Source organism: Carassius auratus, chromosome 40 (assembly GCF_003368295.1).
Source record: "Carassius auratus strain Wakin chromosome 40, ASM336829v1, whole genome shotgun sequence".
NCBI classification, from domain to species: domain Eukaryota; kingdom Metazoa; phylum Chordata; class Actinopteri; order Cypriniformes; family Cyprinidae; genus Carassius; species Carassius auratus.
In genome coordinates, this window is record NC_039282.1 from 8,686,757 (window position 1) to 8,714,593 (window position 27,837).

A 27,837-nucleotide genomic window follows, 5' to 3' on the forward strand; every position below is an offset into this window, starting at 1 on the left:
TTACATTTGACCTACATAGAGCCTCTGTGACTAAACTTGAGATCATGTAAATGCTAAACTGGTTTCCTGATTCTACACTAACAGATGGCAAATCTTCAAATTAGTTAAATAAACTAACTACTAGCTAGTTCAGTTATTACAATATGGAGCAACCTGAGGTAAAAACGTATTCTCGCCCACTTCACAACTTTTGTACGCTGATAAGATTTTTTTTGTTTTACCTTGTTGCGAGTCGCGACTGATAGCAGGCCTTGTCTCCATCTTGAGGTCAAACACTGTACTGCACGCACGTGCGAGGAAAACACCGAGTGTTTTTGTGTTTATTAATCTTCATTAGAGACTGTTGGAATGTAATCTACTCTTTACTACAGAAGTAAAATAACACCGCTATCTTAAACGTATTGTACACGTGGTTTATACCAGTTTTGCAGAGGAAAAGTACTGAATGGAAAGCATTTGATGATTATTGATGTCCATTAATTTAGTTCATAAAAGTTCATATTAGACAGTTGTCTGTGGTGACTGATGCAAAACATTGCACTATGCTTTTTAATGAATGTAAAAAAAAAATTGTAATGTTTTAGACCGGTATATGTGTCTAGTGCGTTAGCTTTTGTTTAAAAAGGACTTAAAGATAGCCTACTTTTAAATGAAAAAAGGGAGAGAGAGAAAAAGAGAGATCCTACATTCCCCCAGGTGCCGAGTTTCATATTTTAGTTTGGAGCAGTTACATACAAACAATAATCTATTTAGACAGACATTGTTCAAATAATATTTTGTACGAAAAAGCTTTTAAAGCAAAATACTTTTTTTTTTTATGAGGAAATGTGATTTTGGGTGTTTTTAAGTCTGTATGTTTAAGGAAAAGCACACAACACTTATGCATTGCATTTACAATGGTTTATTTCTTTACCAGTCAATACAAGGTATAAGTACATTGGAAATAAATGATGCAAAAATACACAGTAATATACACAAAAAGTCAAAGATATCTGAAGAACGTGTTATCCATATGAGAAAGGCATGTGTCTTATTGGACACTATTTGAATAAGGCCCCTTGAGTCGTGTCTGTACTAGCTACAGAAATCAAGGGAATACATCTGATTCACAGTCAACTGAAAAAAAGCAAAAAAAGCAAAAGCACCACACTTTATCCTGTATGCCACAATTACAAAACTGCCTCTGCTGCATAAAAGGTGGTCTAGAAACAGACGAACAACAAAACTAAAAGCGATCGCTTACTGCAAACGCTTTCATCCAACTGATTAGCACATTTGTCATGTTAGCATCACATTTTAGGATTCAAAAAGACATCGGACAAGGTTTTCAGTCAATACGACTGCAGCGTCAACACCATAGCCTCTTTGAAAACCATTACAGATCATTCAACATTGGAAGTGACAAGGACAGAAAACAGTAATATTTGTGATTCAACACCAAAGACACAAGTATAGATTGACTTACAAGTAATTGCAAAAGTATATAAAATGCTTTATAAAAAGACGATCACCAATAGATTATTTGTTGCGTTTGTCAGCTATGGCCTCAGTGAATAAGCTATGAACTCAAAAGCATGATCGCATCCACTCAAAGTCAGCCCTTTTCCGCTCTAACCCCCGATTCTAGACAGAACCGCTGTAAGAAATCCTCACATCAAGCTTCTTTCAGATAAACTTAGTTAAATGAATTTATGTTTGAAGTTGAGATTACAGGTTTAGATTAAGGCTACAAGTGGTAGAACATGTTAACACCATTTCTAACATATCCTGACCAGTTTCTCTTCCGATTTCAAACACGCTTTGGCCACATTTGTGCTTTGGACAACCTCGGACTGAACGGCAAAAAAACAAGGGGACATCATAGCACCATTATTATTTTTTATTTTATTTTTTTGAAATGTCGTAATATACTGAATGACAAATCTGCTGAGAACTCATTACCAAAATCACTATATTATACTAATTCTACTAGCTAAAGTCCATATTGACTACTCTTGATTTTAATATTTGGGCAAAAACAAATTAAAAAAAGAGATTTATATAATGGACAGAGTGTTTAAGCCAATTGTATTGTGCGTAAAAGGACACTCTCTGAAATACATGTTATGTTGATACATGTGGAGCTTGAGAAAGGGTTTTCGTAGCCCTCTTTAATGGCGGTCAGGATGCTTTGATAATTGTCATGTAATTGCTGATGACTCGTCCACATTGTATTCAAGTAAGGGAGGGCAATGCTGCAGCAACAGGCCTCATTAAGTCAGGCGGGCGTGACAGGAAGCTGTCCCTCATGAGAGCTGTTAATGATAAAATTAAAGTTCATTTATAAAAGCTCACTCATTAACTTTTATTCAACAGGACAGGATTGTTAAAAATAGGTAGTGTACCTGCTGTATCACACAACGCCTGCGCTCCTCCCAGCAACGGGTCCCTGTCGGTCAAGAGCTGACTTCGCTTTTGAGGTGGCGCTTCAAATTCTTCCGAACCATCATCAGACAAGGTTTTCTAAAAAGATTAGAAATATCTCACATATCGTCTATACAGAGTTTTGTGTGTGAATACATTTTAAAAAGCGGGGGTCCAAAAATAAACTATAATTTGTCCTTACCAGTAATGTGTGGCTGAGCAGAAGCTGTTCCTCTATGGAGCCGCTCTTCGGTTTCTTCTCCCATTTGGCAGCCAGGATGGGAATGTCATCTTCCTCCTCATCTTCCAAACATCTGTTGTGGAGAAAAGACATTAAATATGATACATTTTTCTTTTATGCCAAAAATCATTAGGATATTAAGTAAAAGATCATGTTCAATGAAGATACTTTGTAAATTTCCTACTGTAAATGTATTAACTCAATTTTTGATAAGTAATATGCATCGCTAAGAACTTCATTTGGACGGCTTTAAAGGCGATTTTCTCAATATTTCGTTTTTTTCTTTTTGCACCCTCAGATTCCAGATTTTCAAATAGTTGTATCTCGGACAAATATTGTCTGACTGTCTACACCATACATCAATGGAATGCTTATTTATTCAGTTTTCAGATTATGTATATTTATTATGCAAGACTGACACTTAAGACATAAGATAAGATTTAGATTTAAAAAAAAATTGTGTTCATCTGAACTGGCTATTTATTAAAAAAATTGTGAAAATGTATCATGGTTTATATGATAAAAAGTTACTTAAGCAGCAAATCAGCATATTAGAAATATTTCTGAAGGATCATGTGACACTGAAGACTGGAGTAATTACTTAAAAATGTAGCTTTGTCATCGCGGGAATAAATTACATTTCAAAATAGATTCAAATAGAAAACAGGTATTTTAGAGTGTAATAAATCTTTACAATATTACTGTATTTTTCATTAAATAAAGAGACATAAGAGACTTCCTGTAAAACATTACAAATATCTTACCAGTCCCAAACTTCGGAACGATAGTGCATGTTACCGTATTTTAAACATTCAAGCCATTTTGAAGAAACTAAATATGCTGAAATCATCATGACTCTTACCGTTTCCTTGAAGTGTTGGTCAGCATATCTAAAGGTGCAGCCATATCACTCGAGGGCAGGAAGGTCAACTGGAAGTCATCGTCCATGGAGATATATGGAGCTAACATGTCCAAATCAAGCTCATCTATATCCTGTCAGAGAATGAAAGTGTTAAACACCTATGACTTACCTTCTGGATTGTTTTAGACATGTTTGAAAGAGATCTAAAAACCAGTTTGAGAACTACCTCTGACTGTTCTTTCAGAGTTATGCTTTCCTCGGGTTTGAGGGCGAAGAACTTCTCCACCCCTTCCATCTCCATGGGCATCTCTTCAGCGGGGCTCTGAAACAGACCCTTAAACGTCAGATAAACCATTCAAACCATCAAAAATCCCCAGACAAACAAACAAAAACTCTCATACACACCGCAGCGGGTGGAGAATTAGTGGGCCTGTCGAATATTGGCGAAAGGAGCTGGCGGAGTTCAGGGGTACAGAGGTCCTGAGGGCTTTCTGGGAGAGTGTTGGGACTAGGTGGAGAGCAGAAGGACAACTCCACACACTCTGTGAATAATATAAAGGACTATTAGGATGACATACTTTGTGCAAGAATACACAACCAAATCAATTTTAGAGGACCATTAGAGGTGCTGTAGGGAACTTTTGTAAAAAAAATATTTTTTACATATTTATTAAACCTGTCATTATGTCCTGACAGTAGAATATGAGACAGATAATCTGTGAAAAAAAATCAAGCTCCTCTGGCTCCTCCCAGTGGTCCTATTGCCATTTGCAGAAACTCCATCGCTCCCGGTAAGAAACAACCAATCAGAGCTGCGGTCCGTAACTTTGTTTGGGTTCAAAATGTAGAAAAATTTATATAATAAGCAAGTACACCATGAATCCATTTTCCAAACCGTGTTTTTTGCTTGTCCTGAATCACTAGGGTGCACCTATAATAAGTGTTTATATTCGGACTATTTTAGATTGCTTCGTGGATACCGCGGCGGAGTAACCCAGTACCTTTGTGATTCTTCATAGACATAAACAGAGAGAAGTAGTTCCGGCTACAATGTACTTCCGCAAGACGCAAGCAGTTCTGTTTATTAACCGCTAGAGCGTCAAAAGTTCCCTACCGCAGCTTTAACAAACATTCTCATTCTGTAGAAAAGCATGATCGTGAGCACCTTTTAGAGAAATGATCGTGTCTCCAGAGTGAGGTGCCAGCTGCAGTAACTCTTCTGGGTTGTCCTTCATCTGGAGGAAGAGCGCTGCAGTGTCGCTCTCCACCTCCATGTCTGAGTCCTTCTCCTCCTCTTCCTCCAGCACGCTCAGCTTCTCAGCTCTGGGCTTTGGCTTCTCACAGGTCTGCTCCAGTGAGAACACAACATCCGCCTCTTCCACACCACTGCCAGAGAAACATCATCCACACCAGGGTTATTTTTGTTTACTGAAATTGAAACCATTTTTTGTGTAGTATAGTTACAAAAAGTTCCAAAACTACTAAAACAAAATGCCATTCAAAATATTATTATAAACTATAATAGTATATGGAATTATCCTAAAATACTAGAATCAGATAGACCATGTCTGAATGAGGTACCTGAGGATAAAGTTGAGGCAGACCACAGCCTCGGGTTGAGAGGTCTTGCTGTTGTAGAGGACAGTGGCTTGAGTCTCAGTCCAGACAAATCCTCCATTCTTAGCCAGGAAGCGGTAATGGCTGGTGCACACCTGGCCCTTGGAGAACACTGCAAGCAAGGAAAAGATGAGGAAGAGTTTAGCAGTTGGTCTTTTCTTTATTCTATAAAGAAAACTTAAGAACACAACATTATATTTGACATTGTCACAGAATTGTAGAAAATGAAGTTGATAATCGGGTGGGGTTACAGTTAAGACTAACTGTATTGTGAAAAAACTAGGTTTGATTATGTCACAGAAATTAATGAAAACAAACTTGAACTTACAGATGTGTAAACTCCTGGTCACATGATCAAAATCAAGGGCGTGATAAAACTCATAGGCAGACCGGCCAATCAGATCATCGGGTTGGTATCCAACAAGCTCAGTGACTCTGTAAACACAAGGCAGTCAATCAGTATATCAAGTCTCATAATTTGATTACATATTTAAATACAATACCAGTTTCCTTTGAATATTTTATCTGAACCAGTTTTATATATTGCTACTCTTGCATCACTTCGGTCGATTGATTGACACAGCGATGTCACATGAATCTGCAATTTGTCAATGCTAACAAATGACCATGGTATAAGCTGGCTAATGCATGGCTAGCCATGCATTAAACCATTTTAATTTGCATCATGTCAGATGACTCTTGTCCTGAAAGCTGAAGGTTCAACAGCAGTGAAGGAACCACTATATTTATTTCATATGAATTTGCATCCTTTAAAAAAGCTGTTTATGGAAATCTCCAGTATAAAGTGTGATTGGTGCATTTAATCCCAAAACTGAGATACTATAAATATATAGTGCCCTAAGTGGAAGCTGAGGGAAAAACACTGGAAACCTGAGTCACATGCTTTCTCACAACATGAATAAAATCTTCAGTTGTCACAAAAACATTTTAACATGCTCATTTAGGTTTGCAGATAGAGGGAGTAATGTTTGATTCATTTTTAAATGTGTGGGTAGTGCATTGCTACACAGAGAAACTCAGCTGCTATCAGACACTAACTTTTACAAAACATATGTGCTGTGTACTTCCGAGAGATTATGCATGAGAATATATTATTGCATTTAAATGCATCTTACCGTCCGTCACATTGTGTGAAAGTCAGGTCCATGTTATGGCGTGTGAGGAAAGTGCTGCTGTCTAGTGGGAATTCAACGCTGGAGGGGTGAGGAATGGGTTCGCACAGCAAAGTCAGGAAGCTGCCAGCAGGGGGCGAGTTCTCATCATCGCCACTGAACGTCTGCATGTGTCCTGTGCAATGAAGGACCTGGGAGAACAAATAGAAAAATATATATATATTTAATGGAATTTTAATCATAAAATGACCAACTTATAATATAAATATAATAAATATTTTAGAAAAATCTCACAGAACCCAAACAGTAGTGTACATATATTCGGAGACGGTTTCTAATCTAATCAAAGTTTCATACTGACTGTTTGTACATTTCTCAACAAAACACAGATGACCAAGATGAAAACACAACACTGTGGAACATGACGTGCAAAACAAGCGGTCAAGCTAAAAACGGGCCTCCTGTCTTGGCACGGTTTTGTGGTTGGATCACTGCCTTCAGTATATTTGTGTCCTGTTTTATGCACTCATGGGACTTGACCCCATAGCTACACAAAGAGCTGGACTGATGTGAAGCGGTAATGCTGATACAGTCCTGCATACCCCATAGAGCAATCTACACCCACTTAAGATGAGCTAACAGGTGTTGCGTGTGAAAATAGCTAAAGGAAGTTCAACACCAGTACTGATTAAACCTGGTCACGTAATTACATTTTTCTAAAAACAACAACAACAACAACAACAACAACTAAAAAGCAGTGCACGCTGACAATGACACTTCTGTGAGTTTAAATGCAGCTTGGATTGTTTATGCCCACTTTCTTTCTATAGTTTCCTGTCTAAAACACATTTAATAGTCTATACATAAAATAATAAGCAATTTTTACATAATATTAATAGCATGTGTACCTTCCAGTTTGCGGACTTGATATTAACTGTTCTTCCTGTGTGGGTGAGTGTGCTCTTAATCCGAAGGAAAAAATTATGTTCGGTCAACTTCTCTGTCTTTTTCTTTGAAACACCTGAGGATGAGGAAAAAAAACAAGAGAGAGATTCTCCTTGTCAGTCCACACAGAATATGAGACTTCAAGTACCTCAATACAGTAGGTAGGCAGCTACAATTGAGTGAAAAGAAATCTTTTATTACCAGGTCTTGTGGTGAGAATGTCTCGCAATTCTTCTTGGTCACAGGGATGAACAAATTCATACACGCTCTGTCCAAGCAGCTCCAGCTGTACAACACCACATCAGAAAAAAAAAAAGACAACTTCAAAACAATATCATGACACTAAAGATAGTATTAAACAAAAAATCTTTATTTAGTACATTCATTTATACAAAATTATGTCTTACATGTTACCAACTTTTCTGCATTATTTTTTTTAAATGTAGTATATCCTTTAAAACACTGTTTTGAACATGCATTGGACTGTCTCATATGAATGAAATCACTAGAACATTCTTCAGCATTTATGAACTCTGTACATGCAATTCAAAGAGTGAATGGGTCATGTGTATGAGATTTCATGCCTTTTCCATCAAATCGCCCACTATCATCCTTTTTATGCTTTTACTGTAACAATTGTGTTTTTAGTTGCCTAAATTATTACATAGATCAATAAGATAGATAGATAGATAGATAGATCCCCAGTTTCTTATATGTTGGATTTTTATATTTATTTATTATTACATTACTCAAATACTCATGACATTGTAACGCTCTCTTTTCAGATTATAGCACAACACCACATTAGACTGAATGTTTCCCTTCAGAAACAGATCTATTTTAAGGGTCTTAGTCACACATGTAATATGAACCCCGTGCCTCACACCACAGCGGAGGAATCCAAAGTGACACTATTCCCGGGCCACATGCTGTTAAACTGCAGCCAACTCGTATAAAAATCCTCAACTTTGTGAAATTCACACGGTGCTGGTTTCAAGTAATACTTCAATATGGGGCAAAACTTACCTGTGTCATGCCGATGTATTTGCTGACACTCTCTGAGAGGAAGACCAAGTCCCCCTCCTCAGTCATCACCAGAATAAACCCTGCCAGTGCCTGCTGATAAAAGGCATCAGTGGGATTCTCAGTTTCTTCAGTCTGTGTTTTGGTTGGCCCTGCTGGATGTGACAAATTAAATATTAACATTAGTAAATAATATCCAAATACGTTTTTGTACATACTCCTATAGAAGATGTACACACTACCATTCAAAAGTTTGGGGTCAGTAAGATTTTTTCCCTAAAACAGTTCAAAACTTAAATTAATTCAGCAAGCATGCATTAAACTGATCAATAATGGTAGTGCGTGTTTGTGCATAAATATTTTTTGAATTTCAGTGGTTTCATGCATCTGGGAGCCAGTAATTGCCTGCACAAACATACTGTGGTCAGCACAAACCAGGTTTATTCTAGTTGAATGTTAACCCAAGTTTAATGCAGTCTGGCCGGAATTTTCTCTTCTCTTGTGCAATATTGCAAAAGATGGATTTGCTCCAAAATACTGCAAACATCCCTCAACCTACGGCTTGATTTTAGCAGAACCCACCTGATTGGATCAAACGGTTCATGCGCAGATAGCTGAGTGTCACCCTCATGATGGCAGCTTTGTCCAGGTGGGAGGCGATACGTCGTGGAAGGGGTAGTGAGTGGGCCAGTTCGTAAAACACCTCAGTCTCCTGGCTCCTCCTACTGCGCGCTGCGTCCCGTGAACGCACCTTCCGCTGCTCCAAGCTGGGCCTAAGCAAGAAGATCAAACTTATTTAAAATGACCAAACTCAGAATAGAGAAAAAAAAAAAGTTTTTGCAATGTCCTTTTTTAAATTTGTAGTTTACACTGTTTTTCTTCATACAAAGACACAAACAACAAAAATAATAATAATAACATTCTGGTCTCTCCATCTCTTACATCTTGCTCTCTGTTTCTCCTCAATAAAACTGTCCCAGCTGTAATTGGTGTGTTCTGGTGCTCTGTGTATCCTAGTCTTGCCAGAGAGTGGGCCTCAGATAAACTTTTCCCTCACTCTGTGCTTTTCACTGACGCTCCCCTCCTCCACTGGCCTTAAATATGTAGACAAGCCTGTCCCATGGCCCTCCCCCATGCTTCCTATCCACAGAGTCCCTCCCAGCTCTCAGTCTCTGACCTCCTTTGTGCTTTGAACAGGACTGAACTCTGCCGACACTGACATTCCAAAATGACCCATCAAACAGTGGCCAAAAAAACTCTCAGCATATACTTTTTTTTGGCATAGTCCAACATTTCCTTTAGATATACAGTGCTGGATTAACATTTCTCCTGTCAGAACATATTTAGCTCTCCTATCGAGATTAATAGTGTTATTGTATTTCATGGAGCAGTAAACAGGACAGATATGCTGCACAGCGTGTCTGCACAAGTTGGGCTCCAGCCACACGTTTTCACTTGGCACGTAGTCTGTGGTCAGTCAAGTAAGGTTCTGTACACTTTGTCAAAGAAAAACATTCCCATCCCAAATCAAGCTTGCATGACATGTAGTGTACTAAAAAACAAAAATCACACAGGATTAAGTATGTATAAGGACACAGCCAGAATAAACATAAACAGTCACGTATCGCCGGCCTGGATCAAAACCTCTATTTGTAAGCATGTGACTAGTTTAACAACGGGGCATAAAACTAACAATATGAAGATATTGATGCTAGTTCGTGAAAATGGAGCATTGAAGAACAGATCCAGTAATTTGGTCAGTCATAATAACGCCATTTCTCAGAAATATTACGCTAACTTCAAACATAAAACTAATTAGTGAACATTCAAATGAAGGGTAAAGTCCTAAAAGAGAACAATCAAATGGAAATCTGCCAAAGCTAACATGGTTTTAGACATCTATAACACACTTTACAAGCTGTTAATATTTTACAGGTCTTTATTTTAAACACAAAACAGGATTCAGATGATGATCCTTGTACGATCAGTCAATGCATGTTTTAGGTCAGAACAAAAAAACTAAATGTCTGAGACAAGCGGAAGCAAAACCCAGAATCCAATTTCAAAATGTATTTGAAATAGAAATCTTTTGTAACACTGCAGATGTTTTTGCTGTCATTTTTGACCAATTTAGTGCATACATGCTGAATAATAATAAATGATAAAAAAAAAAGTATGTTTGTTTTGTTTACAAAACTGATTCCAAAGTTTTCACTGATAGTGTAACAATGTAAACATGACATCTTAATGACTTTGAAAGCAATGCACGCAGTCTCGTGCCAAAGCTGCTGTAAATCAATGCAGGAACACTGTGTCCTTCAGCTACGTCACAACAGTCCAACCCAACCCTTGTGCTGTTTGTATGGTTAGGGATTTACTGTGAGTGTTATTATGCATTCTGCTAAAATGTCAACACCCAATATCAGCGTAGGTGGAACTAGAAGTGCAGTACAACCCATCCCAGCCTGTTCAAAAGAACTCCTCTGAACCTCATGGGATAAAGATGGCATGAGAAGCTTAGTGGAGAGGAATGTTCGTGTCAAATGTTATACTGATTGATATGAAGCTGTATGACTTGTTATAGAGACTGATGCACGGTGTAAATGTCACCTTATGAATTCACTAAATATTTTACAACACTTAAACTTTCCTTTAAAAGTAAAATCTTACTCATCCTTGCAAAGCAACAATAATGTGTCCATACCATGTCCCCATATGTGAAACAGTCTTTGCTTTCTCACATCTGACCCTGGACCACAAAACCATTTAAAACATTTTTAGATGTATTCATAATCAGAAAGCTGAACAAATAAGCATTCCATTGATGTATGGTGTATGTTTGGATCGGACAATATTTGGCAGAGATACAACTATTTAAAAATCTGGAATCTGAGGGTGCAAAAAATAAAAAAATAAATACAAATAATGAGAAAAAACGCTTTTAAAGCCGTCCAAATGAAGTTCTTAGCAATGCATATTACCAATAAAAAATTAAGTTAATATATTTACCGTAGGAAATTTACTAAATATCTTCATGGAACATTATCTTTACTTAATATCCTCATGCTTTTTGGCATAAAAAAAATAATCTATTAATGTTGACCGATATAATGTTTTTTTGTCAATTGTTAAAAATATACCTCAGCGACTTATGGTTTTGTGGTCCAGGGTCACATATTGGTTGTTTCAGGAACACAATGTTCTCTTTGCAGACTTGTGGTTGATATGCAGTATGCCCATATGTGAAACCGTCTTTTCTTTTTCATATTGGTTGTTTCAGGAACACAACGTTCTGTTTGCAGACTTGAGGGTGGATATGCACTAAATTTGCATCACATTTACTTTTTCGTCAACTGTCAACCCTTTGGTTTTAATCAAGCATGTCAGACGAATGCTATGGGCTGTTTGTTTTCTATAGGACAGATTATTTGACTCTTGTGTGCTTCTGAAGCACTGGGACTCCTTCCAACTGCTCTAAAGCTGAGGCACATGCAGTTCCTTTGAGTGAGCAGAGCAGCGAGAGTGTGCGAGAGGTTTGGCTAAGTTCATTTGCACGGTGGTGGGAGGGGGAGACAATGGGAGCTCTGCCAAGAGTAAGCTTGAACACAGGCAGTAGTCGCTGCTATATCAAGACAGCAGAGAACAAAATGTTCTCTGGCCTATTTACTTCATTCTGAAAGTGTGTACTTCATTTCCTTCAGATGTGTGGGTTGATACAAAATACTTTTAGGAAGCTGCCATGTCTTGTGGTGTGTGGTGCATTACTCATAATTTAAAAAGCATTTTGATCATTCTTTTAGAAATAGTATAAATGTAGCTTTCATGAAATGAACCGGTCATTACGTTTAACATTTAAACTAAACAGTTGTTAATGCAACAATTATTGTGCACATGTAAAAACATGTTGTTTTTGTAATTAATTGGTGAACACATTAAGTACATGGTGTCCAGCAATTGATGCAAATACAAAGTAGTTATAGAATATTTTTACTTTCAAAAATGCTTTTGCCTCTCCGTAGGGCCAGTATTATTTTATTTTTTTAAGAAAAAAAGAAAATAAATGACCAGTTACATGTTGTAAGACACACAATTTTCTTCAAAATAGTCAACCAAAAATGTGTTAATTAAATAGTATGAAATACTATATATATATATAGTACAACAGATGAAATATTCTTTCAAAACAAAGAAACAAAGTTAGTTTATTATTCTGCAATGTCAAAAACTTAAGGAACTTCATGATTTGTGTAAAAAGAGGAACAACATAAGTTGTTTTGGCAAAAGACAAACCTTGCATTTTATGCCAATCCGATGAAATAAGCTTTTTCAGGAATTATTTAACTAGTATCATTTATAGGGTCTCAATAATATCCTATATTCACCCTTTGTGTGTACTTACTTCTGTAAAAGTACCTTTTATCATATCTCAGCCCACTAAATATGAAAGTGTCCATTAGATATCGTCATGAAACAATAATATTGCTCATGACAGATTATACAAGATTAGTCTTTTAGAACAAAGGAGCCATTACAGGACTCTTATCATTCTTCTGACTGTGTAAACTGAACCTAAGAGCACTGTCTTCGCTGCTTCGCAAAGCTGTTTTATTGACCATGTGCTCCTTGAGACCACTCGGAGGTTTTTTGTTTTCTGAAGACGTTACTGAAGCTCAGCTGGCACAAAATCATCACTCCTAATAGTTCAGTGTCTATGGTTAATTGTTTTAAATTGTGTATTTGGTAGCTATGTACGATAAAACCGATAGCCTATTGTCTTCACAAAAAATTTAATATAAAATCTAAAACAATCACTCCGAACAAAAAAACTAAAAACCCTCTCAATAGCTCATTTCATGATCAAAATGAAAAAGAAAACAAGGAACCATTACTATAATCGACTGCACGCTCATAAGGCCATACGCCTACATACATCGTCTGAAAGATTTGGTTTCCTTTTTTATAGCTTATTATTAATCCCACACATTTTAACTCAAATAAAAATGCTCCAGGAAAACAATTGCCTTACCTTTTCATCGCTGAGTTCACCATCGCTCGAATTAAATCAGTGAAATCCGAGTTTTGAGTTTTGTATGTGTAACGCTTGAGTAGACCTCAAACGCAACCGTCGTCTGAACTGTAGCTTGTTTATCTCTCTGACTCTCGGTTCTAAAGGGGCTCGACTGGATAATCTTTGTAGAGGGCTGAGTGTCAAAATAAAAGTCACGACGGGCATCGTCAATCATTATAAACCAAAATAATAATCTCTGCTGTGTCTGAATCCAGCATTGGTTAAACACACATAATATACTTTGGTTTTTAAACACATATTCGGTGCAGAATTTTTTTTTTTTTTTAAATGCAATAAAACCTATGCCATAAAACCTATCTACTATCTATCTATCTACACACACACACACACACACACACACATATATATATATATATATATATATATATATATATATATATATATATATATATATATATTAGTGCTGTCAATCGATTAAAAAAAATTAACTAATTAATCGCACAATTTTTTAAAATTAATCGCGATTAATCGCGATTAATCGCAATTAAAAGACTGAAACTTTTTGGATATGTAAATGTGAAATGTAAAAAATTAATGTAAACTCAAGACAAATAAACTATTTAAATGCAAAATATGATTGTTTATTGGAATTTTTGTTTAACTTGTAACACAGATTTTCTCATGTAAACAACATACCTGCAATAAACCATCAATATCCTCCAAATTAACTGTTGGCTTGAAAGCCATATTTATTACAGAAATAAAAACACAGGCATGTAAGTACCATTTGAATTTCAAAACAATCAATGCCAATAAAAAACAAAAATGATTTCCATGTTGAATTCTAAGTGGAATGCAAAAAAATTCCAAAGTATAGTCATTGCCAGTGCTTTAAGTGGGCCAGTACGCACCAGTACTCAGTACCGCCACTTCCAAATATAGCTCTTGAGCATACTGCCACCTCTCCGTGCGCCCAGAACGTGCTTGTAGCATACCGGTACGCTCATTTGGACATCTGTTTTAATAGAGGTTTTAATCTTTTACCTGCACTGCCGATTTTCAGAGCGCCCTTCACAATGCAAGCTTCCTAATTCATCCCACCGAGAGCAGAAACTACATTACCCATTCACCCTTAAATTATACAAGTGAATAGCGCATGTGTCGCTTTTCCCACTGTTAAGTGTCAACAACTCAACGTGGCCGGAGAAGGTGTGTGAAACTCGTTGTGAGTTATACTAAAGCAAAATCTTGAGTATTTATTGTCTGATAAACATTAAAAACTGTCTGCGGAGGTTGAGTCGTCCTGCAGCCCCCGCTGGCTGTTCATTGGCTGCAGCATCTTTTTTCTAAGTTCTAAACAAATACCGTAGACGGCAAGGCACAAATTTAGATATTCATTTATCTAATTAATCTATAGCCTATGCACAAAGACATCTTTTTGTCCCCTTTTTGTTTTAAAGCGTGATGAAGAGAGAGAGCGCAAGTTGCTGCAGCTGAGGAGGACAGTGATGCGGGCGTACAGGAGTGATTGACAGTTCGCGGCACTGTGTACAAAAAATACTCCGCTACACAATTATTTCGTTATTTTCGTTTAAGCTTATTAACGTTTTTTTTTAAACAATGACATTTGAGTTCATGATTTTAATGTTGCTGTTTCTTGTGGCAGACTAAATGAAGAGTAATGTTTCTTGTGGCAGACTGAAGAGTAATCCGGCAGAGTTTTATACTGAAACTTTCCGTCTAAAAGTCCTTCCTTGGTCTTATCCAAGGGGCAAGGAACTCGACCGGAAGTTGAAGTCGGGTGGGGGCTGCCATCTTTTAGCAGAACTTCACTTGCGTTAGCATTCCCATTGACTCCCATTCATTTTGGCGTCACTTTGACAGCGAATAACTTTACATCTGAGGCGTTTAAAGACTCTGTTTGTCCATTATTTATTTCTAAAGATACACGACAATGTATAAAGGGCTCCATTACCTTCTATGTTACATTATGGCCCCGTATAAACAGTTTTTGTAAAAAATAGGCTAACGATTGCGTCATAACCACTCGTCTCTCTGTCGCATTACCGTACAGACAGGAGGAGAAGCTCGCAGGCAATTAACTTAACATGGCGTACTGGCGTTACATTTTAAAATACTATACAAAATATTTAATCAGAATACTTACTCCTGCTCACTCACAACAAAGAACTCCCCGCTCAAGCTCGGCGTCTCTGCAAGATTAACGATGGCAGTTTGCACGCACAGCCACTTAGAAGATTTACATCTGGCAGACAGGTTGCTGACGTCGTCAAGCTTCGTTTGAGTCTGCGCGTCAGAAACGGAAGTGCTAAAAAACGCTAAAACTGGGCTTCATTTGTCTCAATTGAGTTCCAATGGGGTCGCTGTGTCCATTTCTTTTACTGTCTATGGTCTTATCCATATTTCTTTGCACGTTGAACACACAAGGCCACAACTGGAAATAAAAAAAAACTGCAACCGCGTTAATTGCGTTATTTTTTTTTAACGCGTTAAATATTTCAAATTAATCGAATGCGTTAACGCGCTAATTTTGACAGCACTAATATATATATATATATATATATATATATATATATATATATATATATATATATAGATAGATAGATAGATAGATAGACGGGCAGACAGAAAGATACATAGATTTAGATTATATATATACATACGTATATATATATATATATATATATATATATATATATATATATATATATATATATATATATATATATATATATATATATATATAAATATATTCTCTCTTTCTCTAAAAACGAACCGTCAGTTCAATAATAACAACAATAAAAAAAAAAGAATAAAAAAATAAACTACATTTCCCTTTGTTTCCTCGAGAATACTACACAAACAATATCCGGGTCAGAGGAGGCGAATTTCCGCGCCTTTTCGTAGTAGGAATGGATGAGATGGTTAAACAACCAGCAATATTTACACCGTATGATCACATTATGGACTAAATTAAACTTTAATAAACTTGTTTCGGATGCGGACGATTTGGTGACACAAGATAACGTCTAAATATGTTGCTCCCGTCTGATGTCGCCAGACTTGTGCTGGGTAAGGTCTCTCTTGTTCTGTCTCTTTCTAGGAGAAGCTAGCGAGCTAATACTCGCTTCCTAATCACAGTATTTCTGGTTATGTGGTTTGTCTCCAGAACTTCAGGGTAGTTGTAATTATTTAGACCATTACGAAACTGAAAATGTCTGAAAATCGTTTCGTTGTGAACTCAGGCAGTGCGAGGCTGTGATGTGTCAAACTGCTGAGATGATCGATAACAGAATTGGCTGATTTACGTTATTCTCCTGTTCTCAAATGAAGATATTTAAATGTGAATAACCTTTAGGCTACCTGCAGCAAGAAGGGCTCACTGCCACAAGCCGAGCCTTCATCTATGAGAGTCCAAACCTGAAGGAGTATGCGGAGCACAGCTCAGGGGACGGGCTCATCCCTGCCTGTGTGTTTGTATGTGTCGAGTTCATGATTGATAACACGGTGGTAAACATCAATACATTACTGGAGTGTGTTAAGAAGATATGTTTACTAAATTCCAATTTTTTTGGTTATTATTGTTGGTTATTCTTCTTTTCCAGTCTCTTTTTGGAAAAAACCTGATCACGATTTTAAATGAATACGTTGCTATTAAAGCAAAAGGTGAGAGCCCTTAAAAGTCAATAAAATGTTGTGAGATACACCGTGAATCTGTTTCCGCTTTAACAGGTTTCTTTCGTTTTTTCTGCAGAAACAAGTCAAGAAACTCAAATCCCAGCTGTGATGACATCATTATGGAAAAAGCTTGACTTCACACTGAACCAAATCAAGTGAATGAGTATTTGTTTTCATTGTCACAATAAACTTTTTTTCTTTTTAAATGTTAAAAAGTTAAATGTCCTTTTTAAAATATTCCTGTATTGTCCACAGGTCTCTGCAGAATTCTCCTGCAGTGCAACTGAATCAGCGACGTGAGTTCTGATTTGAATTATTGAAATTAACCAAATGTAACAGATATATAGCAAAGATATAATGTATATGACATGAAATGTACATGCACAATTTACCATGGCTGCATTTATTTGATAAAAAAAAAGAAATATACAATTTAAAATGAACTTTTGTCTTTTTTATTGTGATTGCAATGCTAGATTTATTATTATTATTTTTTTTTTTTGTATCATTAGAACTGTCACTGTCACTTTTGATACATTTTAATGCATCCTTGCTGAATAAAATTACTAATTTATTTAAAAAACAAAACATACAGAACCCAAAATATTTGAACAGTTGTCTAATTCATTTATTTTTTTTCTGTCTTTTAAGTTCGCACTATGAATAGCATTCAAAATATGAGACGTCAGCAGAGACCCTTGTTGGCATCACAGTCTCCCATGACTGGGCACCCGCCCCTGACTCCAGCACTCCAGTGTGTCCCCAGCCCTTTCTCCACCCCTCAAGGCATGCTGGGACATTCCACCCCAGTGTCTTACACTTCCCAGCATACCAGACCTTCCAATCTCTGCCTTAGTCAGCCAGGTGAGTCCTGAAAAACATGTTTAAATCACACATTTGATTGAGATTTGTAAGTACACTCTTTAAATTTTGCCATCTTACATCTTTATAGAAGAGTCACCATTGCAGATACTGGTCCCTGATAATAGACTGAATCCAGGTCCTTTGTCTCCAGCCCGCAGGAAATGGTAGGCTGAAAGTGGTGATAACACCAGAAGTATGTTATGGCTTCGCTCTTTCTGCCTTTTCCAGATCAATCTATTTTAAAGCGAACCTCTGTTTTCTGCTGCAGTGATTCGCCGAGGCGGAGAGGAGGTGGTCAGTTGTGTGTCAGCGGGACCAACAGGGCCACCGTAGTGTCCAGCACACTCGTTGTGGAGTCTCAAAATGAAGAAACTGTGACCGAGAACTTATCCGTGAGACTGATTCATTCATGTTTAATTTTTAATGTTTAAGGAGTTTCTATTTACTTTTGCGTAATTGAAGATCATGTGTTTATTTGTATTTTTTTTAACAGCAAATAGTTATAGAAAATGCCAGAGAAAGAATTCTCAATGATAGATCCTTGCAAGAAAAACTTGCTGAAAACATCAACAAAATCTTGGCAAGGTAAATGCTAAAAGATGGGCAAGAAACAACATCAAATAACACAAAAGTAACATTGAGATCTTACTAAACACGTTGTTCTATGACTTTAACAGTGATAATAGTCCCCAGACATCAAAAGCTGCCTGCAGTGCTGTGGAACAAGAGCAGTCGATTGATGAAATCCTGGGCCTACAGGTGTCCGAATGCACATCTTTTACTATTTCTTTTAATGTTGACAGCCATACCAGGCCTTAACCTACAAAAAAAATGTTCTAGGGGGAAATTCATATGACGGATGATGCAATCCAAGACATATTGGCACAGACAGAGTCAGACCCAGCATTTCAGGCACTCTTTGACCTCTTCGACTGTGGTAGGTTTGAGCAATTGATTAATCAGAAAAACTAATTCTGTTATAAAAGTGATTTTTTTTGTTTTGTTATTAAAATATGTCTCACTGATAACCTTTCATCTCATTTGAAGGGAAAGGTAAAACGGCTGAATGCAGTGAGCAGGCTGATGGGAGCTTCAGTACTAGTACTAGTGCACAAGAGAGTGATGAGACTGGGCATGTGGACAGTGCCTCTCAAACAGGTAGGATGGATCGGCTTGATGTCATAAAGCAGCACAGGGACTTTCCTGTGTATACATTTTATTATATGTACTATGGTTAAAAATGTTGGTTTTTAAAGAACTTTCCTATGATCTGCATAGCTGCATTAATTTGATAAAAAAAACAATAATACTGTGAAATACTTTTACAATTTAAAATAGCCTATATTCTATTATAATATATTTTAAAATGTATTAAAAATGTATACAAATATTTGTTAGAAATTATTATTTCCCTCAGAAATCATTGTAATATGTGGATTTGATGCTCAAGAAACATTTCTTATTATTCTCAATGTTGAAAACAATGTTTATACTGTTGACTGTGTTTTACATTTGTTTCAAAATTCTTTGATGAATAGAATGTTCAAAAGAACAGTTTTCATTTGAAATAGAAAACTTTTGTAACATTTTAAATGTCTTCACTGCCACTCTTGATCAGTTTATTTCATCCTTGCATTTTATAACAGATATGATCTTTTAAAAGCCTTATTAACCCCAAACTTTTTAGGGCAGAGACAATATATCAACTTGTATGATTTTATTCATTATTTTAAGCCACCGGACAGGAGGATTCCACATCAGGAGGAGAAAGTGGTGCACCAAATATAAGCACCCAGTCTGAGTCCATAAGCATAAAGAAATCTTCCAGCCTTTGTAATGCAACAAAGTCTGCTTCCACAGCTCCACAGGCACGTATTGTAACTAAACAAACTGGACGAGGATCCACAACCTCCAAAAGAGGATTAGTCAGGACTAGAGTTTCATCCAGTAATAAACAATCCAGAGGTGCCGCTTCAACTTCTCTAAGGTTGAACGATAAAGCGGATTCACGTCCACCTGACCAAACTGTATCAAGCTCTTCATTGACAGAGGAAGGAGCTGGCATGGAGATAGATGAACCAGAAAATGAAATCTCTGAGAGCGTACATATTCAGCTAGTTCCTCTGGAGAGCTTGCATGCAAACGAAACATTAAGTGAAAATAAAAGTAGTCAAGCTCCCATTTCGACATCGCAAACTACACACACTACTGAAACCTCAAATAATGCATCTGTGAATGAACCAGGACAGAATGAGGACACGGGAACCTCTTTATCCATTCAAAGTGAGGCTGTGCCCTCACTTTGCTTACCTCAACCTGACACATCCGCCAAAACGGCTTCTCCGCCCCCTTCAAACAAGACGCCTTTAACTCCTTCCTTCATTCAAACTCAGTCCAACACTGTCAGAAGCAATCTCCCTGCATCAGGTGCTTCATCTACTGCCACTACGCCCAGCATTTCTGATACTCCGGCCAGGGAGCCTGATCCCAATAAGATTGTGTCTCTGAAAATCATCATCAGTGATGAGCAGGACGAGGTCTCGGCTGATGCGGCACTGAACCAGGCAGTTTCCAGCATCACCAGTGACCACATCCCCACCATCTTCCTGTCTTCCCCTGCTAAATCACCTGCCAAGACTGTGCCTGCAACCTCTGCAGTCATAACAGCAGAGGAAACTGCTCAGGCCGTGAGCTGCTTACAGGGGACGGAGGGTGTGGGATCATTCAGAACACCTACAAGGAGTGCACAGAGTAGCGGACAGCCTGCGCTGGGACGTCCAGCAGGTCAGGAAACCGGCTTCATTCAGCTGTTGCAAGCTCATCCTACCTTTGGGTCTTCAAGCAGCTATTTTGTTGTAACCGAACCGGGTGCTACTGAGCAGCGGTCAAATGTTGTGCTGTTTCCAAGTAATGTGCCTCAAGGGACCGTGTCTTCAATACCGCATGTGGTAACGACTCCACCTCGCCAGAGGACTGTGGTGTCCATGGGAGCAAATGTCTCTCAGACCTATTCACCAGGTGATTATATAAGACACTTTATACTTATATTTGGTTTATATATATCTATGTTTGCAGACTTAAGGGCTTCGTGTTTGAAATTCCAATCATTTTTTTTAGGTTCCACAATCATTATATCCTCCCCAGTTCAACCCATGTTACAAAATGTGATGCTTCCAGTGTCTGTGATGGGGCAGAATACTGGAAAACTCACAGTCCTTCCCAATCAGGTTAGTAACTTTGAAGCATATAGGTTTTGTCGAAGTATTTCGACAGATTAATACTTTCATTCAATATATGATTACTACTCCTTTTATTTTTTTTTTCTTCTTTTTTTTTTCCTGCACAGATGTTGACTTTGCCATGTTCAGCAACTGTAAGGCAGCCTGCAAAAGTTATTTCTCGACAGAAATTGGCACCCAAGGAAAACACTGACATGGGTAAAACATTTTTCATTTACATGTTTTTTTAATTTATTTAATTTATGTAATTATATCTTTATTATATAAATTATTCTGCAACACAGATGTTTTCACAATTGATAAGTTTACATTTATGTAATTATATCTTTATTATATAAATTATTATATATTAATTTATTATAAATTATTATATGTATATATATACAATTAAATTACATTTATGCATTTAGCAGATGCTTTTATCCAAAGCGACAGTGCATTCAGGTTATACATTTTTACCTATCATGTGTTCCCGGGGAATCGAACCCCCAACCTTGCGCTTGATAACGCAATGCTTTACCAATTGAGATACAGAAACACTTTATTTATTTATTGTATTATAATTACCCTTTTATATAAATTTGGGGTTAGTCGTGGCCTAATGATTATATAGTCAGACTTTTAATCCAATTGCGAGTTTGAGTCTCTGCACCGGCAGAGATTGTTGGTGGGGGAAGTGAATGACCAGCGCTCTCTTCCACCTTCAATTCCATAACTGAGGTTCCCTTGAGCAAGGCACTGAACCCCCAACTAGCTGCAGCAAAAAGGGCTGCCCACTGCTCTGTGTGTGTGTGTGTGTGTGTTTGTGTTCACTTCTCACTGCTGAATGTGTGTGTACTTAGATGGGTTAAATGCAGAGCTCAAATTCTGAGAATGGGACAACATACTTGGCTTCACATGACTTTCACTTTTCAAAATGTCATTTAAGTTTGAACTAGACTCCTAAATTAGCATTAGATTAGATTCCTTTAGCATGATTTGAAATTAATTAACAGGTTAAAGGTTTTTGTAATGCATGTTTGTGGATTATATATCCCTATAATGATTTGTTTACTGATTTTCAGGCAAAACTAGCACGTCTGGTTCTGGTAAAGTGCTTCCCCAGGCCTCTGAGCAACAAAAGAGCATAAGTGCAACAAGCCCTAGCCATCGGCGGATACTTTGCTTTGACGTCACACCTGAAACCACTGCAGCAGGCCAGAATTCTTTACAGACAAGCACACTTACATCCTCTGCTGTCACTTCCTCCTCTGCTCAGCAGCTTCAGAAAGAAAACACACAGACTGAACCGAAACAGCCTTTAGTTTCTGACACTTGCAAGAGAAGAATAGAAACAGTTAGGTTGCCAGAAATAAATCCCAAACCGGTTATAAAGGACTCTGAAAAAGTCACCATATTTCACCAACAAAAAGAAGCCCCAAAAAGCAAAGTGAATGAAAAGGGACTAGATCTAATAGTTGTATCAAGTACCAATTCTTCCAACAAAGCTGCCATTGAGCCAGAGGCTCTCATTAGACCAGAATCACTGAAAAAATTACAAGCATCACAGAAAGAAGATGGCGGCGTTGTTTCAAAATCACCGGCTCCAGGGCCAAAGCAGAAACCAGCAGGCAACACAAAGGAAGACTCACAAGAAGCCCCTGAAAAGGAGTTTAAACCAGCAGAAAGGTCCTCAGAAAAGACTTCCTTACAGAACTCTCCAGGCGTCACTGCAAATAAAGAAAATGAGCTGGATGGCTGTCAGCGTGAGACATCCGCACGCCCCGCTGAAGATCTAGCACCTTCTACAGCTAAATCTACAGTTCCCGTATCAAGCAGTTCCAGTAAAACTTTATGCAAGACGAGCCCTCTAACTAAACAGGCTGTTGAGATGCTGCAGGACATACAAGGCCAGGCTCCTGTGGCCACTCCACCAAAGAGACAGGTGGCCGGATGTCCAGACCTCCCGCTCCCGAGAACACCTGGACCAGGACGTGCACAGGACGAGCTGACGGATGGATCGAGAACCCCGTCCCGACAGAGGCTCAGGAGGGAGGGTGAAAGCACGCCGAGGCTTCTCCCCATTCCCGCCACCCCCGACATCCCCTCCTGCAGTCCTGCCAGCGAAGCAGGGAGTGAGAACAGCATCAACATGGCCGCCCACACTCTCATGATCCTGTCACGTGCCGCCAGGACGGGAGGTCCTCTGAAAGACAGTCTGCGTCAAGAGGAGGCCAGTGATGGGAAATCTGCCACTCCGAAAGGAAAGAAACGAAAACAAATTGAACCGAGCCCTCCTGCAAAGAAAGAGCTACTGCTTTCCAGCTCCTCGAGCAATAAAAAGAAATCAAAGGTGAGCTGAGATTTTATTGGTTATTTTAACAGTAAAGATCTACCACACCTTAACCTAGTGACCTATTTCTAAATAAATACAGGTATGTGTCTGTATTTATATATTCCGTACATAATAAATATACACAGTGCACACACACACACACACACACACACACACACATATATATAAAAATGCTTAAATCTGAATCAAGTCACTTGTGCAAGTGGCTTAATGCAATTGCCACAAAAAAAGAAGCTTATTTATTCCACTTATACCTATACCTATAGCATTAATTAAGTATGTGTTCTGGGTAGATAACTGTAGGCAGTAGACAGCAGGTCAGCTCACGGTAGCCAATTAGAGAAGTCTGACTCATTTTTCCCTGTTTGTGTACCTCAGCATGCGTCATCTGATATGTTGACATTGTTCGGCTGAATTCCTTTTGATTTTTCAGAAACAGAAGAAGCTGCTGGACTCCTTTCCTGAAGACTTGGATGTAGATAAATTCCTGTCATCCCTGCACTATGATGAGTAATGACGCTGGGGACGAGCCGTGCCGCTTGCCACCATTTCAGGGACATAACAAGCCATGTGTGATACTGCGAGCGTTAAAACAGATCGGTTCTGAATAGCTGCTTTTTGTTTTACGTCCAGAATGTGAGATATTGTACATACACACCATATAAGCCTAATAATCATATTTGTACAGTAAAGATGTTCTTATACAGGCCTAGTTTAAGCACTCTTCAAAACAAACAAGAAAATAATTTAAGACTAAACCGTCATTTTTGACTACATATGTGAAAGAGTCATAGTTATTTAGCTCATTGTCATTTTTATGGGCGTCTTCCATTAACTGCACCATGTGACTACATTTCTGTGGACATTTTCAAGAGAAATTATTTCATTTGTACAGCCTCTAGGTGGTATTCTTCCTTTACAGTATGGATATAAGTTAAACGTTGTTGTTTTCTGTCCTTTAGATGGTTTATTATATGATGTATTTTAATAAATCAATATTTGATTGAATCTTTTTTTAAACGATTCTGTGTTACTGTCCAACTATGGCATATTTATTTGGAATAGACCGGCAGCATCTGACAGTGAAGACTGAAATTCAGCTTTGGCATCACAGGAATAAATTACATTTACAAAATCCAAAAGTTATTTTAAATTGTAATATTATTTCCCCATATTACTGTATTTGTAATCAAATAAATAAACAAATGATCTTATATACTGTTACTCAACATGTTTTGGTGAAGCAATTGAATGCACTTCTGTATGATATGTATTGTGGGTTGTGAGGTAAAATGGGGATGAAATCAGGGTAAGCAAGGTCCTGTAAGCCCTGGAGGCCACAATAAATCATTTTCTTAGCAGTTTAACATCTTCTGTACTCATATAAGCTTATTATTTGATAGCTAATCCAAACTATAGGTCAACAAGCCAGATCAGATCATAAATCAGAGATGCCAATCACGCCGTGTCTTAGTGCTTTTACATAAGTTGTTCCATTTGCCCTTTTTTCTCATGACTTTCAGGTTAGCACTGCATTCATGTATTTTTCTCAATGTAGTTCAGTTTTAGTATAAGTTGAAATGTAAATAAAAAATGAAATGGCAACATAATACTTTAGACAACCATGAACTGAAAGTGAAGTGGAAATTAGAATTGTTTTGCTAATAATCTCACATACGCTTAAATATAAAGATAATTTTTTTTATTTTCTTTGGGGAACCAAGTGCTTTTAGTTTTTTCTTGAAAATTTCTTGGAAAACTTGAAATCTTTATTTTGAACTGTACGTTATCCAGTAGACTACAGTTTATTAATAATGTTCAAAATGATTTTGAAAGCATGTTTTTGTATGTGCATTTCACTTTTAAAGCATTATAATGCAAGCACAAATATGAAAAACATTTCCTTCCTGTATTTCTCGTGAACAGTTCTTCTCATTTTTCAACTCTTAGCAGCCAAAATCAAGCATTGGTGTTCATAATGTGTAACAAAGTTCTTTTCAGATGTCTGAAGATAAGTGCCTTTGATCTGCAAAACAGATGAATGCGTCCTATTGTATTACTAAATACATTATGCCATCCGAGAGTTTTAATAAGTTATGCAAAGTTAGATATTTTATATTATCACACTTCAATATTATGCTATTATGAAAATCAATTTCCATGAGGAAAAGAAAAATTAAAAGGTAATTTTGGGAAATGAAGTCATTGTTGTATGAAATACTTGTAAATGTGATAGATAGATAAAGTTACTGATACATTTACATAGTCACAATTAAAAGATACAAAGGCACAAATGTCAGATATAAAGTCATAATTATAAGAAACTGTAAAATATAAAATCATAATTATAAAGTTGCAATTATGAGAAAAACTCAACTGAGATCTAGTTGCAACTATGAAAAATAAAGTTTCTTGCAATTATGTACAAAAATCACAGACAAAAGATGAGTTTAAATACTCAAGCTCCTGTTCTGTTCTCTCCTTTTTGCTTTCAAATGGATTGTAAGTGGCAGCTAAACACTATATGTGATTAACTCACTTGACTCTGAAGAAGAAAATAGCTTCTACAGTAGTTACAGCATCAAAAGTCAGTTCGGGATTACATGTGTCATTGAATGACACAGGGGTTGCTGGGATAGCTCCAGCTGAATCTCAGAGATGGATAGGGCCTTTTGTCCCTTGGCCTTGACAGAAGAAAAAAAACAGACATGTGATCTCTCATATAAATGAGCAAAATGAACAGTGCCTCTGTTCCTACAATATACAATTTCACAGTTATAGACTGTGAAACATGATTTGTTTCACCAAAGAGTGTGTTGATGTTCATGATATGTTCTCTGGAGAACAGATTGTGTGTTTTTCTATTCTTGTATGTTGGCTACATCACCGACTCTGGGTTTTGTGAGTGTTACAAACCAAGTGCATGGCCAAACTCATGTGCAGCCACCACATAAAGTACAGGTTACACCCTGAAGTAAAAAAAGAAAACAAGTTCACAAGTTCTTTTTAGTACCAAGTGTAGTCCTATATTATTATATTTAGCTTATAGCTCACTTAAAATGTCTCTGTGGCATCTCTTAGTTATTTTCTGCCATGCTTTCACAATACATAGCCGAAAGCCAATAATCCACAGATTGCATTGCATTTTTTTTTTGCTTTCTAATGACTTCATTACACAACTCCCAACCGCTCAAAATTGCAAAAGACAACCCTGGTTATCATTGAGGCAATCATGTGGTTAATTCTGTTGAACAGTAATTGCATTGTTTTAGGATTCGCTTTTAGAACCAATTTTAGAACCGCTAGGAGATATAATATATAGAGCGGTGAGGAGGACATTCGATGAAGTCTGTTCACTGTGAGTGGTCTTGATCTGAGAATCAATGTTATTACCAAATTATGTAACCAAAACAGGATCTGAATTAATGTCTTTATTTGCTTTTCCACTATTTTGGTTTGGATCTTACCAATACAATTAGTATGCTACACACTCCTGGATGAAAAAGCATTTGCTCAACTTTCTCCCCATAATTAATAAACTATAATTTAAACTATTCCCAGAGTGCCAGTGGGACCTGGGACTAGAGAGCTCTGTACCGCCATCTTTGTGTCAAGTCATGTGACACATAAACCATTGGCCTTCTCACCAACAGACTTAGACATAGAGTAAGAATCGCATCCAAACTTATCACAAAAGTCTTCCGACCCAGTTAAAGACATAGTTCATCCAAAAACACCCTTATGTCATTGCAAAACTGTAGGACTTTCTTCTGTGGAATAAGATATTTTTAGAAATGTCTCTTTGGAATGGAAGTCAATGGTCACTAAAACTGACTAGATTCCAACATTCTTCGAAAAACGCCTATTTTTGTGAGTAAATAATGACAGCATTTTAAAAACCTAACATCACAAAAAGTCCCATCTAAGCAGGAAAATAATGCTGTATTGTGACCAAAACATTCCGCATTCAACCAAAGTCATCTTTACATATGTTTATTTATTTATTTATTTTTTTAAAATGTCAAACTAGTCCTCTTGCTGAAAATACGTCTTTCTGCCTTCCCTTTTGAACGCAATACCCACATAGCAAAGTCTAATGAACAACTGACAGAAAGAATCAAGTCCCTGCCCAACATTGTCTCTTTTCTGGTAATCTGTTACACTTACACGTCTTCCATTTAATTTCCATTTCGCAACTATTATTTACAATAATAGACAACACAACACTCAAAATACACAATGTGTTAAAGTCCAAACTTAATGGTAGAAATCTGAAATAAAATGATTAACCTTTATCACTGAATTGTCACGAAATTATAGTACCAGAGAGAAATGGTCTTTTTGAAATATTGTGGACAAAAGTTATCCTTAGTTTCATAAAAAGGGCCAATTACTTCATGAGTGCCACCAGATTGTCCAGATATTCCAACAGAGTTTATAAGATTTC

At 37.3% G+C, this 27,837-nt stretch overlaps 2 protein-coding genes across 5 annotated transcripts; one reads left to right on the plus strand and one right to left on the minus strand.

The window, feature by feature from the left end:
• Positions 1-885: 885 nt before the first annotated feature.
• LOC113058496 (hypoxia-inducible factor 1-alpha-like) lies at positions 886-13,459 on the minus strand. Of its 3 annotated transcripts, none has more exons than XM_026226443.1 (15): positions 13,251-13,459; positions 8,807-8,997; positions 8,228-8,376; positions 7,403-7,487; positions 7,165-7,277; positions 6,260-6,447; positions 5,452-5,558; positions 5,088-5,235; positions 4,672-4,892; positions 3,912-4,048; positions 3,733-3,828; positions 3,507-3,637; positions 2,606-2,717; positions 2,385-2,502; positions 886-2,294 (listed from the first exon to the last, which is right to left on the minus strand). In XM_026226443.1, exons 1-15 carry the CDS (start codon positions 13,271-13,273, stop codon positions 2,215-2,217), a joined length of 1,899 nt encoding a protein of 632 aa, XP_026082228.1. In that variant the 5' UTR covers positions 13,274-13,459; the 3' UTR covers positions 886-2,214. The 3 variants fall into 3 exon arrangements, with proteins under 3 accessions (XP_026082228.1, XP_026082227.1, XP_026082229.1); XM_026226442.1 differs by having other exon boundaries at positions 8,228-8,379; XM_026226444.1 differs by lacking the exon at positions 13,251-13,459 and adding an exon at positions 9,167-9,317 and having other exon boundaries at positions 8,228-8,379.
• A 2,681-nt stretch (positions 13,460-16,140) lies between these two features.
• On the plus strand, positions 16,141-24,398 carry LOC113058494 (protein NPAT-like). Of its 2 annotated transcripts, none has more exons than XM_026226440.1 (17): positions 16,141-16,346; positions 16,633-16,784; positions 16,880-16,940; positions 17,029-17,107; positions 17,208-17,248; positions 17,604-17,816; positions 17,905-17,980; positions 18,085-18,208; positions 18,310-18,401; positions 18,494-18,575; positions 18,657-18,753; positions 18,864-18,974; positions 19,551-20,834; positions 20,934-21,043; positions 21,163-21,253; positions 22,120-23,387; positions 23,824-24,398. In XM_026226440.1, exons 1-17 carry the CDS (start codon positions 16,310-16,312, stop codon positions 23,902-23,904), a joined length of 3,999 nt encoding a protein of 1,332 aa, XP_026082225.1. In that variant the 5' UTR covers positions 16,141-16,309; the 3' UTR covers positions 23,905-24,398. The 2 variants fall into 2 exon arrangements, with proteins under 2 accessions (XP_026082225.1, XP_026082226.1); XM_026226441.1 differs by having other exon boundaries at positions 16,633-16,751.
• The last annotated feature ends 3,439 nt before the right edge of the window (positions 24,399-27,837 follow it).

Coding starts and splice junctions, on each gene's coding strand:
- LOC113058496 (XM_026226442.1), bottom strand. CDS start 13,273: ATGGTGAACTCAGCGATGAAAAG. Junction 7,488..8,227: donor AATACATCGGCATGACACAG/GTAAGTTTTGCC, acceptor GGTGTTGTACAG/CTGGAGCTGCTTGGACAGAG. Junction 5,236..5,451: donor GACCAGGAGTTTACACATCT/GTAAGTTCAAGT, acceptor CCTTGCTTGCAG/TGTTCTCCAAGGGCCAGGTG.
- LOC113058494 (XM_026226440.1), top strand. CDS start 16,310: ATGTTGCTCCCGTCTGATGTCGCCAGACTTGTGCTGG. Junction 16,785..16,879: donor TCATGATTGATAACACGGTG/GTAAACATCAAT, acceptor CTTCTTTTCCAG/TCTCTTTTTGGAAAAAACCT. Junction 20,835..20,933: donor CTCTCAGACCTATTCACCAG/GTGATTATATAA, acceptor CATTTTTTTTAG/GTTCCACAATCATTATATCC.